The sequence below is a fragment of the Canis lupus genome, chromosome 18 (genome assembly GCF_011100685.1).
Source record: "Canis lupus familiaris isolate Mischka breed German Shepherd chromosome 18, alternate assembly UU_Cfam_GSD_1.0, whole genome shotgun sequence".
NCBI lineage: Eukaryota > Metazoa > Chordata > Mammalia > Carnivora > Canidae > Canis > Canis lupus.
In genome coordinates, this window is record NC_049239.1 from 35,439,158 (window position 1) to 35,461,447 (window position 22,290).

At 43.2% G+C, this 22,290-nt stretch overlaps 1 protein-coding gene and 1 long non-coding RNA gene across 2 annotated transcripts; both read right to left on the reverse strand.

Moving 5' to 3' along the window:
• Positions 1–436: 436 nt before the first annotated feature.
• LOC609245 (zinc finger matrin-type protein 2-like) lies at positions 437–1,077 on the reverse strand. The gene has a single exon (XM_038563107.1). The coding sequence runs from the start codon at positions 844–846 to the stop codon at positions 475–477; it is 372 nt and encodes a 123-aa protein (XP_038419035.1). The 5' UTR covers positions 847–1,077; the 3' UTR covers positions 437–474.
• Positions 1,078–13,250: 12,173 nt separating this feature from the next.
• On the reverse strand, positions 13,251–15,257 carry LOC119877240. The gene is made up of 3 exons (XR_005373404.1): positions 15,125–15,257; positions 13,691–13,741; positions 13,251–13,489 (listed from the first exon to the last, which is right to left on the reverse strand). It is a non-coding gene; the product is annotated as an uncharacterized LOC119877240 (long non-coding RNA).
• Positions 15,258–22,290: the final 7,033 nt, after the last annotated feature.

Here is a 22,290-nt window from a genome sequence, read left to right on the forward strand (position 1 = left end):
ACACATGCATGCACAGGCAGTAGAGAACCACAGGAGGTTTGGGGAAAAAAGAGGGCTGGTCAAAAATGTGCTATCAACTGGACACAGGGGACCCAGAGAACCCTTCTGCTGCAGGCTAAGCAAGAGTCAAAATTAAAACAAATGAAAAACACAGGATAAATGTCAGCTGCTCAAAGAGATTGGACAGATGAAGAGGGAAAGATGCAGGGGGAGGTTTGGGAAAGCAGCCTCAGAAGAGGTTTTTCTTTATTGGACACTCAGGCAGAGGCCCTGTGACTCCAGTGATATGCTGAGGCTGAAGGAATATGCCACAGCATTACCTCTGCATCCTGTGTTCTCTCCCAAAGTAGAGGGAAACCACCAACATCCACCCTCTAGTCCACTCCCATTGCAGCTCTTAAGGACTTTCCCAAGTACCCCCCCAAAAATGACCCCCCACACACACAGTTAACAAAAGGCCAAGCATAGAAAGCCTCAGTAACTCTTCTTGGTGGAACCAAAGCCAGAGAAGCCCATCACAGCTGCCATCTCATCATCCTCCTCAAATGTCAAGTCCTCCTCAGCCCTCTTTTTCTTCTCCTTCTGTTTCTCTTTCTTGTAGGCTTTGGCCTTTTCCTCCTCTTCTCTGAGCTCTTTCATCCTTTCCTCAAAATCATAATCCTTCTGTTTCTCTTCCATCTTCTTCTTGTTGACTTCAAAACGTTTCTTCACCTGATCCAAGGTGGAACGTTCCACACGCATAGACATGCCCAGATTTCGCTGATGTTTCTTTCCATTAATGTGATCCAAGAAGTTGATGGAGTCCTTCACCACACAATCACAGACATTGCAGTAATACCCTCCCATCTCAGATTGTGGCGCGGTCTTGGTAATGACAATTGTCTTCCCAAGCTTGGATTCCAGGTCCACTTTATAGTCTCTATGCCGGAGAAGCTCCCGTTTGACTGGCTGTACTGGTTTTCCATCCTTCTTTTCTCTCTCTTACTTGAGCCTCTTCTCGGCGAGTTTCTCATATTCATCTTTGTCCCACTTTCGGTGAAAGTCCAAGTTTTTTGTCCCGCTGCCCGACGCCATCTTCACTGCCCCCCCCCCCCTTTTTAAAGATTTTATTTATTCATTCATGAGACAACAGAGAAAGAGACAGAGACACAGGCAGAGGGAGAAGCAGGCTCCATGCAGGGAGCCCGACATGGGACTTGATCCCGGGTCTCCAGGATCAGGTCCTGGGCTGCAGGCGGTGCTAAACCTCTGAGCCACCCAGGCTGCCCTGGGCTCTCCTACTTTATGTGGTGTGAGAATGAGCAAAGTGCTTAACCTTTTTGAGTGTGTGAAATACGTGGGACTGTGCTAGGTTTACAGTGGACTTCGATAAATGTTTATTCTCTTGATCTTCTAATTCAAGTAATGGCAGAAAGCCTTTTGAGATGCTGGAAAAGGATAGCCAAGCATAAGGAAATTATTACTCTGTCTTTATTTTTCTTTGCTTTCATCTTCTTCCTCTATCAAATCCTCAGGTCCTTAGTAAGATTTTCCCTAACCATGCCATCTCGTGTTTTCTCCATTCTGCTTCTTGGTCATCCACATGTTGGCTATAACTTCCATTTGGACACATACTTAACTTTCCTTTAGCACTCTTTGCAGTCGGTATTATTCACCGCCTGCTTCCTATCATGTATCTCCAAGAAGACAGCAAGTCCTTCTAGCCAAAGACTGTTTCATGTTCTTCCTTTATGTTCCCTGCCTTGGCAATGCTTGCTGACCTGAAGATCTTATGATGAATCCATGAGGAGTGGGTTATTGAGAGAAATATGATGTTCTGGAGACACCTGCAGTGTGGTACTTATGAGTCTGACTTTGGGGACTGGCAGGTGTGGCTGGCCCTGCCGGTGTATGGGTAGCCCTCTGGTATAACCCCCATTACATCTGTCTCCTCCTCTGGAGGGCTATAGTGAGGGATGGCCAAGGAAAATGGATGAACAGTTCTTTAGGAAGAACTGTCTTGCACATAGCATGTGCTCAGTGAATAGTAACTGTGATTTTTCTTGACCCTAAGCTGTGAAGTTTATATCAAACAGAACAAGAGAACATATTGGAATATGTTCCCTGGTGAACTTGTCTGAGGCTTCTCAGACTGTGAATCTGTTCCAGTACATCATTTTGGATGAGTTTATGTTAAACTGAATTGTAGGGTTTTCAACTTCTTGAAACTGTGGAATTAATGCTATTAAACATTTAGGATGGGGCACCTGGTTGGCTCAGCAGTTGAGCATCTGCCTTCAGTTCAGGGTGTGATCCCTGTGTCCTGGGATCGAGTCCCACATGGGGCTCTCCACAGGGAGCCTGCTTCTCCCTCGGCCTCTCTCTCTGTATCTCTCATGAATGAATAAATAAAATCTTTAAAAAATTTAAACATTCAGGATGGAAGGTTCTCAGGAAAGCCTGTGAGATTGGATGGAAGGGATAAAGCTAAAGCTTTTGATTATTTCCTGATTGTGACTTTCCCCCTGGCTTTCTTTTGTTTCTTTCCTCTCGCCCTTCCCTGCAAGTTTTGAAGGCTTGTCACAAAAATGAACAAAAGATAAGGAAACCATTGATATACTTAGGTTATGTGCATATAGATATTTATGTTCTTTTGAGCCTTCAACATTTAAAAATTGAGTTTACTTTTCTCAGTAAAACATCATTGGTTGATTCTTCACTCCCTCTATTTTTAGCCTGTACATTTTATAGTTGCAACATGAGGCAAAACCTCCTATTAAGATTTTGACTATTCACCCGGCCTTTCATTTTTTTTTAAAGATATTATTTCTTTATTCATGAGAGACACAGAGAGAGAGGCAGAGACACAGGCAGAGGGAGAAGCAAGCTCCATGCAGGGAGCCCAATGTGGGACTTGATCCCAGGACCCTGGGATCACACGCTGGGCCAAAGGCAGTGCTAAACTACTGAGCCACCCAGGCTACCCTCTTTCAGCCTTTCAGATGTGGGTTCTTAGATGTTGAATTACAATTGCTATATCTGTATGTTAACTATTGACTAGTGAGTTCAAAGGCCATCTCTCACTGTTAATGTTTTTTTCTTTATTTCATTAATTCCAAACATTGGGTTCTTGATATGTGTCAGTTATGGAGATAGAAAGATGAATAAGGTATGAGGCCTCCCCTAAGAAGCTTCATCTACTGGATCATAATGATCTATTATGATAGATTAGTTAGATTTCCAATGATGCATCTGAATACTAGCCTCATTAAAAAATACTGAGGAAGTTTTCACCTGTTAAAAGGAGTGTGTGTGTGTATTTACAACCTCCAAACAATTTTTTTGTGCTTTAACAAACTGTTTTTAAAAAGTCCTCAAGTCCAGTTTATAGTTGGGGAAGAATAAATAATAATAAAATTTCTTATTTTTTCCATAGTCATATTTATTTACTTTAAAGATTTTGTTTATTTATTTGACAGAGAAATAGAGAGCACAAGCAGGGGGAGCAGCAGGCAGAAGGAGAGGGAAAGCAGGATCCCCTCCATAGTTGTAAAATGTAAAAGTCATCTTATATCTCCTAAGAGTTCTTTTATAAAACTAATCCTTTTGTTCTCAGGAAATTTTTGTAGAATAGATAAATAAGCCCATAGGAAAATTTAAAGACTCTTAAGTCTGTCTCATAATTGAAAACATCTTATCCAGCCACATTGTTTACTACTTTATGAACTTTAATAATGTTTATTTAATTCTGGGGGAGGCTGTTGCTTTTCTGGGTGATACATGTTCTTTACAATGAATGACAATGAAAAATAGTTCTTTTTTAAACTTTAATTCTCTTATTTATGTTTCACGTGTTGCTGCATTATACAGAGCAAGGTTCCTTACCTTCAGCATTATTGACATTTTGGGCTGGAGAATTCTTTGTTGTGGGGACTGTCCTGCGCATTGCAGGACATTTAGCAGCATTTCTGGCCTCTACCCACCAGATGCCCTATAGCCCTCCAGTTCCCAAAGTTATGACAACCAAAAATGGTTCCATACATTGCTAAATGTGCCCTGAGAAGCAATGACTGGTCTGGAATTTCCAATAATAACAGTGATAAGGGCATCCCTAATTTGCTTCTGATTTTACAGGGAATAATGCTTCTGGTGTTTTTTCATTAAGTCTATCAGTTTAGAATAAGTAGTCTTCATGAGATCAAGGAAGTAGACTTTTACTCTTATCTTAAAATAAATAAAATGTAAATTTGCAATGAGTGCTGATTGATGATAATGTAGGATAAATTCTTCATAGTCAAAAAGAATTAATACAATTCAGTGGACCCCTTGGAGTAGGGAGTGTGTGTGTGTGTGTGTGTGTGTGTGTGTGTATGTGTGTGTAAAAAGTTGGGTGGGGAGTGTTGTGTAACTCTTGATTCTGGACACTTGACTCATAGAAGCAGAGAAGAGTCTGTGCTAAGAGAACACAGCCAAGGCTTTCGCACAGTGAAGGGAATCCAAATGTGGGGATTATTGCTGTAGCTGAGAAATAGCCCCTAGGTATTCAGAGTAGATGAGTTCTTTAGCCACTCTTTTCAAATGATGATTTATAGCTCAGTTTTGTTTTTCTGAACTCATTTTATTGGGCCTCTGCTTTCAACATTTCAAATATAATAATGACTTTGAGAGTCACTGTTATTAGCTTCCAAAGGCCTCAAGAAGTCTGCTTCTGTGGCTCAAGTGATGATGGCCACAGACTTGGCAAAAAGCTGGGGGGTCATGTTCAAACCTCCAAAACCAGACTGGGGTAGGGGCCACAGACAGACGGCACAGGTGAGGGGAAGCATAAATTCCACTCCTAAGCTGTTCAGACTCCACTTGGCCTGAGCAGGCCTCCCTCCGTGGGGGGTTCAGAGGCCCCCTGGGCTGGCGGATTTATGTCAGCAAGAGCAGCGCAGTAGAAAGAGATTACAAATGCTTTCAAAGGGTGCATGAGGGGGTTGCTCCTGGGTCTGAGCGGTCTGGGACACAGAGCTGAGTCTGTGAGGACCTGGGCTGGTGCCAGCGAAGGGAGTAGGGTGGCCTGAGGAATGGAAGGTCACTGGCCAGTTGGGGGTTGTGATAATTATATCCTTGTTTCCTTGAAGGTACCAGCGTCCTTGATTTTCCAGCTTCAAAGAGAGCTGCCTCTGAAGTAGGGGGACGTTCACACCTGCTTTGCCACAGTGATTTCTGCCTTCCTGGCTGCAGACTCAACAAGACAACAATACGTCTGTGGACATTTTCAAGGCCATATTTATAAACCAGGCATGGGAAGCTTCTCTTCCACCCTTGCTTCCTAAGTGAAAATGGAAAAGTTAGTGTGCCCCATGAGAATTCAACAATGAACCTAATTTAATGGTTTTACCTTAAATTCAGATACTTTGTAGGTCAGGCACACTAAATCATCACACACACACACACACACACACACACACACCCTTATCCCCTCTCCTTCCAATTCTTACACCATCCCAAAGGGGCTATAATAGAACTGGAAATCTAGTAATTACTAAAGGCAGCGGTATACAATACACCTGGAACATTGTTTATCCTTTCTCCTATCCCATTCGTCTCCAGAGAAGCTGTGCTGACAATAGTTAAGAAGTATAAGCATAATCCTGCCTTTCATATTTTCCTTCAGGCACTTAGATTCCCATGAGACCTTTAGAAAGGAAAGAGGTTTTTAAATGGGACCCGGTTTGTCTACTGGGCCCATGACTATGATCTAAAAATGAGATGACCTCTGACTAAATGCATCCTTGCTGCTCCTCACCCCATCTTTCCACTGATCATCTGAACCCTCCCATCATTAAATGTGCAAATTTAAAACCGTGTTTTGGTTAATAAATTCCATTTACTAAAGATGAGATGACTGGCTTCTGGCACATGAAATCTTCCCAAGAATTAGACTGTTAGACTGGATATCACACATAATTTCTTGGATCCTACGCTCCAATCCTTCTTTTGCTGCCACCAGCTCTGCAGACCAAATCTTCCTTCCCTAGGGCAAAAGCATGTCCTGGTCAAAGCCTTTCTAAGAAATTAGAAAGAGGGAAATATTGTCTCTTTTTCTAGCAAGTTCTTGTTCTGGCCTTGACAGTGAAAGTGGCTCCACATACAAAATATTCCCTCTTTTTGACTTTTGCTCTGAGATTGCACAAGTTATACACTGTTACGTGGATGAATTCCCAAGTTAGTGACATACAAAAACTAGAATCTTCCCTCATTGAAACATATAGTCTCTCCCCAGCATCCTCTTGCTCTCTTCCTTCCTCCCTCCCTTCTTCCCTCCCTCCTATCTTCTCTTTCTCTCTCTATCTCAGTTGCTCTAAGAGTTTCTGAAGTCATGGGTAATGACCACTATGACTCCATCCTCCAAAGTCAGCTCCTACCTGTCACCTGGGACCCTGGGATCCTGAGCTCTTGCTTGTGATTTAATAATGAGACCCAGTGGAGCAGCCCAGGTGCTGTATCTCATACCCTTACTGATTGCCAAGGGAACATTTAATCTGTTGACTTTATTCAGTTATGCTAGTCTGGCAAACGTACCTGGAGCTGTAAATTTTTCAGATGTTTAATTTATTTGGTGTAGAAGGAGCTCTCTTATACCTTAGTTATCTAATAGCAGAAGATGAAAAACCACTTTGTTTGCAAATCATAAAAACTTTAACAGACTGTGCCTTAAAGAGTAAAACAGACTTCCTTGACCTTAAAGGTGTAACGGGGTCTAAACGAGCACTGTTAACACATTATCCCCTAAGATAAAAATTATGACATAAATCTGTTTAGGTTAGAAGTGAAATGTGAAACAAAGGCCTTCCATTGGCTAATAACAGACAGCTAGTCTGAAGCGAACGCAAATCTAGACTATAAATGAGGGGTCAGGGGTGGCAAAGAAGGGGCCTTTGCCAGAGTGCCCTTCTTTCCCAGTACAATATACTTCCCAACGACCCAGGGAGGGAGGGATGTGATAGGACCTAAACCCAATTAGTATACAAAATGACTACCTAATAGTGAAACATGTCATTGTTTTATTTATTCTTTGGCCTCAGACTCAGGACAATATCATTAAAACAGAAACTCAGTACATATTTTATTAAAATAGAAACAACAAAAATAAATGATCTCACGGAACAACTCTGTCACACCCTCCAACTGTTTCGTTCATGCTCCTGATGAAGAAGAATTGATCCGAAGCAAAAAGAAGCATAATCTCTAGTTAACACAAAAATATAAAAAACAGGAGTACAAAAATTATTTGTAAAAGTTTTATTTTACAATTGCCTTGCTCTAAAGGTCCTTCTGGAATCAGGTGACGTCTTTGGGTTTTTATTTATCATCACCCAAATACATTAAAATTTTTTGTTTAGCAGTGGGAGACCGCAGAACGTTGGTTCTGCAGTCCTGCTGCCTAGGTTTAAATTCTTGACTTTAGCTGTGTGGTGTTGGAGAAGTTATTTACCTTTTCTGTACCTCAGTTTCCTCATTTGTGAAGTAGGGATATTATCTTCTTCCTGGAGTTTTTGTGTTGTGAAGTCCATACCGTGACACATCAGTGCTCAATAAATGTTAAATTATTGCTGCTAATCATTTCCTACATACTTTGGACTCATTTCTTTATAATAAAGAATGTTATGAAGTAGTCATTATTTCCATGTTACTGAAGAGGAAATTTACTCCTAGATCCAGCGTGGAAATAAGCAGAGTCCCAGTTTGAACTCAGGTCAGTAAGTCTTTGTGGCAGGTCTGGATCCCCAGAAAGGGCTCTAAGAGATCTTGGGGCAGGAAGTTTAGGGAGGAGCTCAGAGGTGACACCTGTGGGTCCACAGGAGAAGCTTCACTCATCCGCCCACGCTCTGGGAGCTCAGGCTCCCTCAGAGGTGGACCCCACTGGGGCAGAGGGTTGGCCATTAACCTGCCTCTCCAAGGAATCTGCAGTCCTTAGATGTAGGCTGCCCTGGAAGTGGGGTGGCTTTGGGCAAAGCAGCTGTCTCCTGAAGAACTGCCAGCTGCCAAGGCAGCTGGGAGCATGAGGGCTTCAGTCTCGAGGGGGGATCTGGGTAGTGTACCACAGGGAGTCCACACCTCCCTGCAGTTTAGGAAGCTGTTCAAGGTCCTCTCATGGACCATGGCAGTTGTGATCACTTCTTCTTGTGCCCAGAATGTCTCAGATCCCTTTCGTGTTGGGGAGTCAAGGAAGCACATGGACAAACTGTCTCTGTGAACTACAGAGACTTGGGGACTTGAAACGGGCACAGCAGCTGCTAACCAGCACCAAAACCAAGTAAATCACTGATAGGCCCTGGCTGCCATGGTTTACATAACTGGCTTTAAGGCAGATCACTTAAAGATGCTTAAGCAGCCCAAAATTTAAAAACCCAATCCCTCTAGCCAGCACGTTTTATGGTGTTTATGTCCTAATCCCTAGGCTAGAACCACAGAATTTTAAAATCAGGAGGGGCCTGAGAGATCCACCTCCATAATTTGGGTTGGGGTAAGGGGAGTGAGTTTGTCAAGGTCATACAGTAAGTTAATAGTTACACACAATGGGATTGGGACCATAAGCATGAAAACTGATATCTCAAGTAGAGTCTAGCTGTTTGCCAACTGCAAAGAAATTGTAAAAACAAATTCTTGGCTGAAAACTTGAAAGGATAGGTTTGGAATGTTATCTTAATGCACATTACAATCTTGAAGTTTCTTGCCATATCCTAGATAAAGTACTGTGTTTATATTTTATTCATTTCCATGCAAAATGGCTTCTAAAACTAAATGCCAAGAATTCTCACTGACATTGTTTGGTTCACATTTCTTTGATTATATTTTGCTTCTTTTCTGGCAACACAATATTTTATGATTAAAAGATTCCTCTCCTCTTAGCCCTATAGTTTTTCTCCATATAATTGAAACAATTCCGCAAATACTGTATGGCGTTGGAAATGTTTAAAGAACCTATTTCAGATCTGAGAGTAAAGTCTTATCTTTAAAATTACTTTCACAGAATGTATCAGACACACAGAGCTGTCAGATTTAAACTGTACCACCAATTTTATGTTAACTTATTATCTAAAGTGCAATTCTCTGGCACATGGATATATTCAGAACCATGAAGAGTAGTACTTAGGCCCCCCCGCCAGAAAAAGGCTTTTAATTTTTCATTATCTTCTCTCTATACTACCTGGCTGGAGTTAGACATTTAAAAATCCCATATGATTGTTCAACTCTTCAGAGATGTTAACCCTTAACTTCCCATAGAAAACCTTCTGGACAATATCTGAAGAATAGTGGCGTTTCATATTAGAGTTCAGAGTGAAGACTTTGAATCCATACTGCATTTGGTCAAAACCCAGCTTCACCAACTGTATGACTTTGGGCAAATTATTGAACCTCTGTAAAATGGGAATAGTATTAGTACTTGGCCCTTGTGGTTGTCAAAAGGATTAAGTGAGATAATACATGTGAAATGCTTAGAACAGTGTCTCCACACAATAGTGCTGAGTGGATGCCATATTATTAGAATTTGATTTTTAAACTACAGAGGATTGAACTTTTACAAAGACAGTGAAGGATGAGAGTTTAAAGTTACAGATGAGGGGCACCTGGGTGGCTCAGTGGATGAACATCTGCCTTTAGCTAAGGTCATGATCCCTTGGTCTTGGGATCGAGTCCCACGTTGGGCTCCCCTCCAGGGAGTTTTCTTCTCCCTCTGCCTATATCTCTGCCTCTCTTTCTATGTCTCTCATGAATACATGGATAAAATCTTTAAAAATATCTATATTATGCTTCTTCCATTTTCTCTATCCTCTCCTTCCAAAACTCCAATTAAATATGTATGAAAACTTTCCATTTTAACTTCCATATCTTTAACCTTCTCCTTCATACTTTCCATTCCCCTTTTTCCCATGCCACATTCTGGATATTTTCTGCAGATAGTTCCCCATTCCCCAATCACCTCTTTAGATATTTAACGTGTTCATTAGATGTTTACTTCTAACCATATTATTTTCACTTCTAGGGGTTCTTCTATTCTTTTTTCAAATCTACCTGGTCATCCCTGAGGGGCTTTAGTTGCCTGCTTGTTTTTAATATTTCACCTGTTATTTCTTTAAATTCTTCATATGTACTGATTCTGCATTAGAAAGTCACCAAAATGCAATGGTGGAGAGTGCAGGCCCTAGATCCAAACTGTAGCATTACTACTTAAGAATAGTTCACCTGGGACAATTTAATCTCTGTACCTCAGCTTTTTCATTATAAAATGGGAATGATAATAATACTTGCTTCCTAGAATTGTTGTGAGAATTAAATAAGTTAAAATTTGAAAAAAAGGGGAACCCTGGGTGACTCAGTGGATTAGTGCCTGCCTTCGGCCCAGGGTGTGATCCTGGAGTACCGGGATCAAGTCCCAGGTCAGGCTCCCTGCATGGAGCCTGTTTCTTCCTCTGCCTGTGTCTCTGTCTCTGTCTCTGTCTCTCTCTCTCTGTATCTCTCATGAATAAATGAATAAAATCTTTAAAAAAAAACAGTTTTTAAAAAATTAAAAAATTTTTTTGAAAAAAAAAATCCTTGCCGTGACACCTAGCACTTAATCCTAGCACTTAATCATTGCTACAGTTTTGTTAAGTTAAAAATATATATTCTATACCTGAGAATTCCAATATTCAAAATTCTTGGGTTCTAAGCTGGATATTTGTTTTTCTGCTGCCTGCCCTCCCCCACTCCCCCCAGTGGCCTCCCTCCTTTTGTGCTTGGTCATCTTGGATTTGAACTCAAATGTGAATCTGAATGGCCCTCCTACCCTGAGGATTTGTATCTGCTTCTGGCTAGTGGCAGAGGGAAAATAGCAACCTGAGATCTTCTACTCCCTGTGGAGGGTCCTAGTCTTGTGCAGAAGTCTCAGATTCTTGGCTCCCTTACCTTCTGAGGCTTTAGAGCTCCTTACAGTGCTACGCTGGCCCTCAGGATAACCCAATTCTTTTTTTTTTCCTAATGCTCTTGAATGTCAGGCTGGAGCTTCATTCAGAAGGGAATGGAGAGCTACTGAAAAAATTTCAGTAGAAAAACAGCATAAGTTCAATCCAGCCTTTATTGGGTACCTACTAGGTATCAGGTACCGTTAGGCACTGGGATATAAAAATGGACAAAATAAGGCAGCCCGGGTGGCTCAGCAGTTTAGCGCCCTCTTGGCCCAGGGCGTGATCCCGGGGTCCTGGGATCGAGTCCCATGTGGGGCTCCCTGCGTGGAGCCTACTTCTCCCTCTGCCTATGTCTCTGCCTCTCTCTCTGTGTCTCTCATGAATAAATAAAGAAAATCTAAAAAAAAAAAAAAAAAAGAACAAAATGCAGTCCTCCCCATCTAGTAATATGATTGGAAACATAATCAGGAAGATTGAGCTAGACTAGACCATCATAGGAGTGACCAGACACCTATGTGAAGAAACCAACTTTGAAGCTACTGTCATGGTTCAGGTAAGAGCTCAGGAGGGCTAGAATGAGGGCACTGGTAGTGGGGATGGAAAAGAAGGAGTGGATTGAGAGATCTTATGGAGACTGCACCTGGAGAATATTCTAATTACCCAGACAGGAGAAGTAAGGTAAAAGAAAGACCCGGGGGGGGGGGGGGGGGGGGGGGGGGGCGTTGGAAAGGAAAAGAAAGACCCAGAGGTCATTTAAATCATTTGAAGATTATAAACACAAAGGACACGGAGAAAGACACCATTAATAGAACTAGAAACACAAAGGGTACCTTGATGGCCTAGTTGGTTAAGGGTCTAACTCTTGATTTTGGCTCGGGTCACGATTTCAGGGTCGTGAGATGGAGCCCCATGTTGGGCTCCAAGCTGCTTGCTTGGGATTTTCCCTCTCCCTCTGCACCCCACACCCCTCACTCGTGTTCTGTGTAAACACCAGGAATGGGGCTTGGTTTGGGGGAAAAGATGATGACTTTGGTTGTACACATATTGAATTTGAGATTCCATGAGTTTATCCTGATGGAGGTAGCCAGCAGGAAGTTGGATTTATGAAAAGGGAATCCATGAGGGGGGGGAGGAGTAAACAGCAGTCATGGTTTATATCATTTGCAGAAGATGAAATTGCTAAGGAAGAATGCTGCAAAGTACCCCTCCCAACACATGCTTTTTAAATTGCTGGATAATCATGTGAAAAATCATACGATTATATCCTTAAAAGAGAGTGAAGCCCAAAACTATTCCTCCATCCAAAAATCCCATCCTGTCACAATGAATGAAATTCCATCCTTACAAATCCATTCTCTTGTGTCTTGGGAACATTTTAGTCTTCAGTGTCCCCAGTTACAATGCAGATATCCCTCAAATAATCCTTGGGCCTAGGGATGCCTGGGTGGTTCAGTGGTTGAGCGTTTGCCTTTGGCTCAGGTCATGATCCCAGAGTCCCGGGATCGAGTCCCGCATCAGGCTCCCTGCATGGAGCCTGCTTCTCCCTCTGCCTGTGTCTCTGCCTCTCTGTGTGTCTTTTATGAATAAATAAATAAAATCTTAAAAAATAATAATAATCCTTGGGCCTTTCTGGGAAAATACCTTAGTTAGTGTGGGTTTATCAGGAGCTTTCCCAGTTAGCTGACAGTAGGCATTGGGTTGAAGTGATGCGGAGGTTAGTCCTGCAGGGCAGCAGGAAGAGGCAGCAGGACTCTGAGTACAAAGTGATCTGGTAACAGATAGAACCACCTTCCAGAGTCCACTGAGGCCCAGCTGCCAGACACATGCAGGTGGACACACACACACACACTTATGCACATGTGTTGACCAAATGTATATAATAGGAATGTGGTATAAAGTTCAGCATGGACAAGTCAGCACTGCAATTTGATTTGACAGTTACAATGTTTATGTGTCAGGTTGCTTGACTAAAATACTACATTGGCTCCCTTTCCCTTCATTCAAGCAGGCTTCCAGATTTTGCATGCTTTGCCTGGAAAATTTGGTTAGAGCTAAAAATTGGATGCAGCCTCTCGGGGTAAAAGTTTTGCACCTTGGGACTCAGTGCCACGAACACTTAAAAAAATGGTTAGGATGGGAGTTCACACAAATTTTATGTGAACTTTTACCACAATTTTTTAAAACTTCATTGAACTAAATATGCAATGATTGTGTTCTGAGTAGTTCTGATGTATGTATGTTATAATAAGAAATAAGCATGACGTTTATGATTTTATTTTATTTTATTTATTTATTTTTTACATTTATGATTTTAAAAAAAGTTTTGCGCCTTGAGGGACCATGAAGGGTGGTCTGGAGAGGGAGGGCCCAGGGACTGTGCCTTTGAGAACCGATGAGTCTAGGAGAAGAGGTCCCCTTTAGGAAGGAGTGCAAAATCATCTAGATGGGAATCTGCTCCCCACTTCCTGGTGATGCCATGTTAGGCAGCATCTAGTGGGGAGCAGCTGCACAAGCTCCTAGGGAGGCCCCATCCCAGCCTCGCCAGTGAGGTGAGGAACAGAGTGCTGCTCAGCCTGGAACAGAGGGCAAGGATTTAACCTCTTTTGTACATCACCATTCATCAGCTCCTAGAGCCAGGCTTGGCACATGGTAGGTGTTCAACAAGTAGTTGTTGAACAAAGGAATAATGATGAGAAGGCAGGGCCTTGGTGTTGCAGAAGACCTCTGGACTTCGCACAAGTCCATGGATTGAAAAGAGGGAGGTGGATAGTTACCTTTCTCACAAGCCTGGCAGGATAGGGACTTGGAGTCAGAATGAGGTGGATCTAAGGAAAATAATAGTGACGTATAATACATCTGGTAGGCAACTTTTAAAAAACTGACTATTGCTCTGCATCCTCTACCATATGTTATATGACATATTATGTTTGCAAATAAATTATGCTTGTAATTACATAAGGGTAGATGTTTATGTACTAGTGGATAAAGAATTTTCAACATTAGCACAAGCAGTGTCACAGCTATAATCCTCAGAGTGGAGGTACGAAAGCTTTCCCCACTTGGGACCTCTAGAGAACCAGACACCCTGCCCATGGGCAGCCTTGGGTAGGAGTCAAGTTTAGGATAAACCAGTAGGGCCCTCCACCTGTCTCATCCAGGCCTTGAGGCTGGAGAGAAGTCAGGTATGCTGCGGAAAGTGTTGGAAGGTGAATACAGGGGACCTGGGCTCCACTCCTAGCTCTGTCGCCATATGGCCTCAGGTTAGTCCTTAAGCTTCTCTTGCCAAACAAGTGTCAGGTTTGATGGTCCTGAAGACACGGCTGGAGTAGTCTGCACACACTTTATGTAACCATCCCAATGTCTATGGACTGTGTCATCTGACTGGTCTGGTATCTATGATACGGTGGTTAAATATTTTCTATGTTGGGACACCTGAGTGGCTCAGCAGTTGAGCGTCTTTGGCTCAGGGTGTGAACGTGGGAATCTGGGATCAAGTCCTGCACCAGGCTACCCACGAGGAGCCTGCTTCTCCCTCTGCCTGTCTCTGCCTCTCTCTCTCTCTCTCATGAATAAATAAAATCTTTAAAAATATATGTATTTTCAATGTCATCCTCACAGTCAGATCTCTTCCATGTGAGGAGAAGTCTCTTGAAAGTCTGTGGAAGACAGGTAATTTGGCTTTCCAGAAGCAGAAGAGTCACAGGCGCTCATCCAAAGCATCAACTTATCTGATTATAAATATTACTCCTGATGACTCCAGGAGCAGTTGTCATGAGCCATATAAAACAGACTGCTTATCCTGGCTCTGTGCTCCAATTTTCCATTTCCCACCATCCTCTAAACCTTTTCTCCTTCTACTGTAAAGTAATATGTTCCTTGGCTTCAAAACATCAGTGGGACACCTTCCCACTGATGTGGAAAATAACAGAAGGCTTGAACTCAGAGCACCTGAGGTTCTCCCATGGTGCCTCACTCTTCCTTTCAGGAAGAAAACAAAACACAAAGAGAAGTTGCTAAGGTAAGACGTGGCCTGGCAGCCAGGGAGCGGTCTATGTTCTCTTATTGCTCTATGCCTTGGCCTCGACTTGGAAAATCCTCTCGATACCCTTTCTCTGCATGAGCTTCTAACCACCCCTCAATGCCCGAACCTATAGTTACTTTACTTCCACAACATTTGTTATCCCTTCCTCCACTGTACTAAAACTTACCATTTTGTGATAGAAGTATTATTGGGAAGTCTACTTCCCAACTAGAACTCTTTAAGGGCAGAAATTGGGTTTTTTTCTCTATGTCCCATTGCCCACCACAACGCCTGGTGTGGAGAAGTCAGATGGACAAGAAATGTCACTCATGTCCTAACTAACAATAAGCCCACTGACGGTCCCCCCCCCCCGCATAGCTAAGTGTCACCCTTGATCTGGACAAATCAGATTTACAGAATTCTAAACTTAAGAGTCATAAGGGCTAGAAGTCAGAGAGTATGGCCACTGGAACCTCCAAAAGCCAACCCTGAGACAAGAACTTTGGTGCAAGAAGTTTATTTGAGAGGTCATTCAAGGAAGTACAAGTGCGGGCAGGGAAAGTGAGGCAGAACGGGAGAAAAGCCAATATAAGGTATATTAAGGAGCAGGTTATCACCATGGGAAACTGTGATTTAATCCCTTGAGACGCCCTGAGAAAACATGCGGGACACACCTCAGACTCGTCCCACTGGAGAACCAGAAGGTCGGGGCATTTATGCGGTGGCTCCCGACATCCACTGTTTGGGGGTGCACATTCCTGCAGCCAGCAAGCTTTCTGGTACAACAACAGCAACAAAAACTCTTTGAGAAGCAGAGATATGGATACTTGAGGCGAGAGCTGCCAGTCCATGGAGAACGTCTACCACTACTGCAGGGTAGTAGTAGGTAGATCAAGAGGTGCATGCTTTTCCAAGGGAGACAGCAGGCTCCTCTACACTCACATTTTTATCTTGGAAAATATCTCCAAAAATAACTCCAAGATGGGCCAGAGAATGTGGGCACGATGTTAGCGACACCTGCTACAATCCCCCAAAGCCAGAGCAAGTGATGGAGCACTGGGAACCTGGAGCCTTACAGAGGGGGCTGATCTGCAGAGGGGAGAATGTGGTAGGGAAGCAGGAGAAGCAGAGGGCCTGGCCGTCACCCCTCTCGATCTATCAGCAACCCGAAGAGACCCACCTGGCACAGTCCCCATAGAGATGTGATGCAGGCTCTGCACACCAGCCATCGCTCTTCCAGTCTCTCTTCCATAATTTTTTCCAGCTCCTGTTCATGCATCTGTTGGTCAATCCTGAGCTTCACTGACCTGTCACAAAGACCTACTAAATCAACACTCCCACCGATATCCCTATTTACCTGCTGAGCTGGACTCTCTGCTTCTTTATCCAATGCCTTGGAGGATCTACACCCTGGAAAACCTGTATTCTAACATCTAACACAACACTCTCTTTTATATCTTTGCAGTAGGTCCAGTGTTATGACCTATACATTTTGGTCAGCCAGTCTGGGTCAAATTTGTTTGCCAGACCACAAAAGTGAAGGCCGAAAGGGAGGCTAGGGCAGAAAAAAAACAATATACATCACAGGATACGTTTAACTTTGATAGCGAAGTAAAGAGCTCAGCTTAGTGGCTGGAAGCAGCCACAGTAGTATACATAAATGCTCACTGGCCGAGGAGAGTCAACATAGTTTCTCTGCTCTAGATCTCATGGGCTGAGAGCTCTGATGACACTCAGAAACTGAGGAGAGACTATATACACTCATCACATTTTTAAAAAAAGTTTTATTTACTTAAGTAGAACCCAATGTGGGCTCAATCTCATGACCCCGAGATCAAGAGGTGCATGCTTTTCCAACTGAGTCAGCAGGCTCCTCTACACTCACATTTTTATCTTGGAAAATATCTCAAAGAAAAACAGTGCTGTAATGATTTGATATTGAGAGGGGTAATACTAAATATTAGAAGTATTCCTTGATGTTTAATTCTAAGGAGTTCCACTCTATCAACAGTAAATCCTTTTTACTTAAATTAGTCTGAGAGGCTTTTGGTTACTTTGCCATTAGACAATCCTATGCCAAGATCATGCCACCTGTATTAGGGTTTTCCAGAGAAACAGAACCAATAAGAGAAAGAGGGAGAGAGAGAGAGAGAGATACAGAGACAGAGACAGAGATTTTAAGGAATTAGTTTACATGATCCCAGAGAATATCAAGTCCAAAATCTGCAGGGGTAGTCCATTGGTGGGAGACCCAGGGAAGAGGTGTAGTTTGAATCCAAAGGCATCCTTCTGGTAAAATTCTCTCTCTCCCTCAGGGGAGGTCAGTCTTCTTTCTATAAGGTCTTCAACTGATTGGATGAGGCCCACCCATATTATGGAGGATAATCTACTTTACTCAAAGTCGACTGAATAAAAAATCTAAGCAAGGTCTATTGAGTTTGGGTAAATCTCAACTAACTCTCAACTAAAAATAAATCCTTTGTAGAAATTTCTGGAGTAATGTTTGACCTAATATCGGGATACAATTAGCCACATTGAGACAGAAAATTAACCATCACACTCCCATCTCTGATCCTTAACAGTAGCTGCCTTGAGGACCATGTTGCAAATGATTCTGAAGCCACTTCAGACTCCACAGGAAAGAACACCCACATGAACTGGTAATGTCTGCTGTGAGTGCAGACGGGAGGAGAGGCCACCTGTGTCACATATTCATTGTTCCTGCAACAGAAGTTTAGTTCATGTTTACTGAATGAATGAGCAAATGACAAATCCTGTCCATTTTGTCACTAAACGTAGGACTTGTCTCGATTCAAGCTGTCTTCAAATTGCATTGTTTGGTATTAACCAGGCAGGCCAAGCAAATTCTCACGTACACCTGCAAACATGGGCAGGAGCACTTTATCAGCAACATCCCCAAACTGGAAATAACCCTGATGGCCATCAGCAATACATGGAAGAGTTCAGTAAATAACTATTGTGTCATAACGATTATGCCACGATAAATATGAACTATAGCTCCCTACAACATGGATGACTCTTACAGACATAATGGGGCAAAAGAAGCCAGGTACAAAGAAACAGGGCATGAATTCCATTTATATAAAGTTCTAAGATACAAAACTAAACTATTCTATATAGATGCACACTGAGGTGTTGAAGAATTATATGAAAAAGCAAAGAAGTGATTCCCATAAATGCCACAATAGTGGTTATCTCTAGGAGCATGAAAGGGGTTTATGGGGGAAAGATAGCGATATTACATATGCCCTGACTTGGGTGTTAACATTATTTTTGTTGTTGTTGGGTGATAACTTTAAAACAACATGTCAAATGGCTCCCGCCCCCCATCTCTGTGTTAAACTTTACAAGTCAAAAACTTAAAAAAAAAAAAAAAAAGTTCCCGAGGTCTCCTTATGCCAATTCCTGGAAATAGAAAATTCAGGGGACATCACAAACCCCTTACCCAGTCCTCATTTAGCCTCTAGCCAAAGAGACCAGTCACTGACTCTCCAGCCTTCTTCCTCACTAGCATCTACCCTGTACCCTTCTCTATTTTGTCTCTTCTCCAGAACAAATGTCTCCATTTTAGTACAGTGAGTAGATTTACAATATTACAAACTTAACAGTTGAAGGTCCTAAAATTCATCCTCAGCAAAACTTGCAAAGCAGCTGCAAAAAAGATGAATGCCGCTCATGGGATCAAAAGCCTAGAAGGATTTCGTGGAAAGGTTGGGTAGCGTGTGCACGCAAGGTCTATTCTGAGTGGAAGGCCCCGTCAGAGGATAGGGTGTCCGTCTGTCTCACCACGGGCTGCAAGTGCCAGGGAGAACCGAGTTTTGAAGGCTGCCCTTTCTGGTACAGAAATCCTGCTGCAAAGGGCAGACTCTCATGATTTCGCCTTCCAGGATCTCACGCTTAAAATTCGGAATGCAGCTTCCAGAGGGTTAAAGAAAAGGCAGAGTGACTTTAAGGGCAGGTGCTGGAGGTTTACGTTTGCCTCTTTTTCATGGCTTTTAGTACTTAGAAATTTGTGCTTAAATATGCTTCTTCTCTCTGGAAAACAGACTCACCCCTGTCCCACCTCTGCCTGGGGAATAACAAATTTCGTATGGAAACCTGAAAACCCAGAGAGGACCACGCAATGCTTCAGACACCTCGTGTCGGACTGGCTGTCGTCACAGCCCCTGGTTTGGGTCAGGCTGTTTAAGAGTCTTTGGAACAAGTCTTTGTCTAGGGGGGGTCATTTTATAGATCCATTAAATCTACATTTTCTCTTGGGCTCCTTTCCCCAGCTCCCCTCAACCCGGCTCTAGTCACACACTCTAAAAACCCCCTTAAGCCCCAGAAATAAATCTCTATAAACTGCCAAGTGTTCAATCAGGCTTTTACTGTATCTCTTTGCAATTAGAATAAATTTACTGCTCGGAGAGATGAGGGGAAATATGCAAGGTACTCCTTGGATAAATATACTGCAGCGAGAAAAGTAGAGGCTCTGTAAAAATTATCTCTGTGAATTCAACAAGAATCAAGGTCACTGGAGCTGCTACATACCAGGGAATGTTAATTAATGGGCCTGCAGCTGGTGGTACCACTTGGCTGCTCGGCTCCAGCTGCTCGCTCCATATTTCTCTCGTTTGTAGGACCATTCTTGGATCAAATCCCATCTCTTTTTTTCCTCCAAGTACAAAAAGTACATAAGTCTATCCTGGAAGGATGCCAGCCTTTCAGAGAACTAAGGAAAGTGTTGTTTCTTAGCTATTTTTATCTCCTTTTTAAAAGAAAGGACACTCTATCACCTCGGGAGCTGGATTACTTGTAATCGGCGTTCAAGCTGTGGTCTGAGGTCACCGTTCTGGCACCGTCCGCAGGGAGGTGTCCTGAAGACGGAGAGCAGAGAGGGGCACTCAGGATTGGCCCTCCAAGTAAAGTGGGAGACACCTGAAGAGATGTCTCCCTTCGCAGGCTCCTTCACCATGAGGGATCGCATGTTAGGCCTAGTCCCAAGGCAAGGGGAAAATGCCACCAGAATGCACTCGACATCTCGGAGATGGAGAAAGACGGAGAAGAAAACCGGAGAGAAGGAGAAAAGACAAAAAGTCTGATGAAAGAGGCAGAAATTATTTCCAGGGTCAGGGTAGTCTGTTCCATTTAAGCCTGCTGGGGGGATCCCTGGGTGGCTCAGTGGTTTAGTGCCTGCCTTCCGCCCAGGGTGTGATCCTGGAGACCCGGGATCGAGTCCTGCGTTGGGCTCCTTGCATGGAGCCTGCTGTTCCCTCTGCCTGTGTCTCTGCTTCTCTCTCTCTGTCTCTCATGAATAAATAAATAAATCTCTAAAATATAATAATAAAAAAATTAATAAACCTGCTGGGAAGCATGAAATGAGACCAGGCATGTAAATCAGCACACTTAGCGGCGATACGGACGCCATTGTTAAGTATAATAAAATTTCAGCGACAAAGTGGAACAGAAGTGTTCAACATAGGCCCTGGCTGTAAGGCCTGCGGGCTATATTTAGGCAGCGCATGGGTCTGGTTAAGTGTGGACTGCAGAGCCAGAAAGATCTGGGTTCAAGTACCTGCTCAACCACTTGAGTAGCTATGTGTCTCCCGGGGCTGCGGCATTAGGCTTTCAGACCTCAACTTTTCCATCTGTAAAATGGGGTTGATAACAGCATCTGCCCCCAGGCTACCGCATGGATTGGCCAAGATGGGGCAGGTCAGTAATCCCTTTAACAAAGGGTACCTGCTTGGGTACCTGGTTCATCTCAACTAATATTCATTGTTATAACTGGAGCTCTTATCACTGCCTCCATAGGTCAGCAAGGGGAGAATCAGGCAAAGTGGTTCAGGATAAGGGTAGGCCTCTCTGGGCAGGTGAAGACGGCTTAAGAACGTTCTCTAGGGCCGCCTGGGTGGCTCAGGGGTTGAGCGCCTGCCTTTGGCCCAGGGCGTGATCCCGGGGTCCTGGGATCAAGTCCCATGTCGGGCTCCCTGCATGGAGCTTCTGCTTCTCCCTCTGCCTGTGTCTCTGCCTCTCCTTCTGTGTGTGTCTCTCGTGAATAAATAAATAACATTAAAAAAAAAAAAAAAAGAACGTTCTCTAAGGCAATGGAAAGGGTCCCACTGCATCTCTTGTAACCAGCCTTGTTTTTCTTCTCATTTGGAAACTTTCTTTCCTTCAGTGTTACACAGCGGAGGGACTGGGCGTTCTTCCACACAATGACAGACATGCAAATCTGGCCCAGAAATAACAGGGAAAAGGCCTGACACTGCTTCTTTCAAGAATTCTCCAGGTAGTCATTAGCCATCAGCTCCAGGCTCAGGGCTCTGGGGACGGCTGCCCCCACTCCTGGCTAAGATGGGCAGGTCGCCATCCATTTGGGCCGGTTCCTCTGCAAGTGGGGAGGGGGGAACCCAGCTTTACAGAGCCCCCCCCCCTTTTTTTAAGGAAGGAAGAATGTTCTTAAAAATCGGGAAATGTTTTCCATTACTACTTTACACTGTAAAATGATATTTGGGCCTTTTAAAAGACTTGGGAAATTTTCTGAAATTAAGGAATATGGATTTAAAGAAGCCTTGGGGGATTAGATTTTTTCTCCTCTTTGAAGCATTTGAAACAACTTTAATCTGCTTTTAGACTTCTATCCAATTTGGTATGGCATTCTAGTAGAGTATTGTTGCCTTCCTTGTGGAACTGATACTTTTGTGCCTCTTGTAAAAGGCACGAGGAGAAATATTTGGGGCGGAGAAAAAAATAAAGCTTGAGTTTAAAGAACAGGACTATTCAAGGTAAAAGGACGATTTTTAGACATTTTTAAATTTTTCTTTTGAGCAGAACAAAAATCAAACAAAAGCCTAGTTTTATGTGCAACCACAATGGTCTGGCTGACTATCTACCTTCCTGGCGGTTGGTCCTCCTAGGATATATATGGTGCTTTACGATATGCAAAAAACTTAAATCCTCTCATGTAATAGTACTGCTCCGGGAGGCAGGCATTATAATCTTTATTTTACCGACAAAGCTGGGGCTCAGGGAGTTAAAATGTTTGCTCAAAGAAAATGTGATATGTCAAGAACTTGAACTTAGGACTCAGGACTTTGAACCCAACACCCTTTCCACAACATCCCATTACTTCTAATCTCTCATGTGGCCTCGGCAGCCCCAGTCAACTTTCCATGCCTCAGTTTCCAGATCTGTGAGACGAAAATCATACCACTAGAGGCTAGATTTCCAGGACAAGTCTGTTTATCATGTGACCAAGACTTCTGGGAACAGTGTACAAAGAGTCTGAATGAAACACTGCATTATCCTGGGGGATGGGAAACCTGGAGAAGCAGCAAACAGGAAAGA

Excerpts from the sequence above, each read along its gene's own strand:
- LOC609245 (XM_038563107.1), bottom strand. The coding sequence starts at position 846 with ATGGGAGGGTATTACTGCAATGTCTGTGATTGTGTGGTGAAGGACTCC.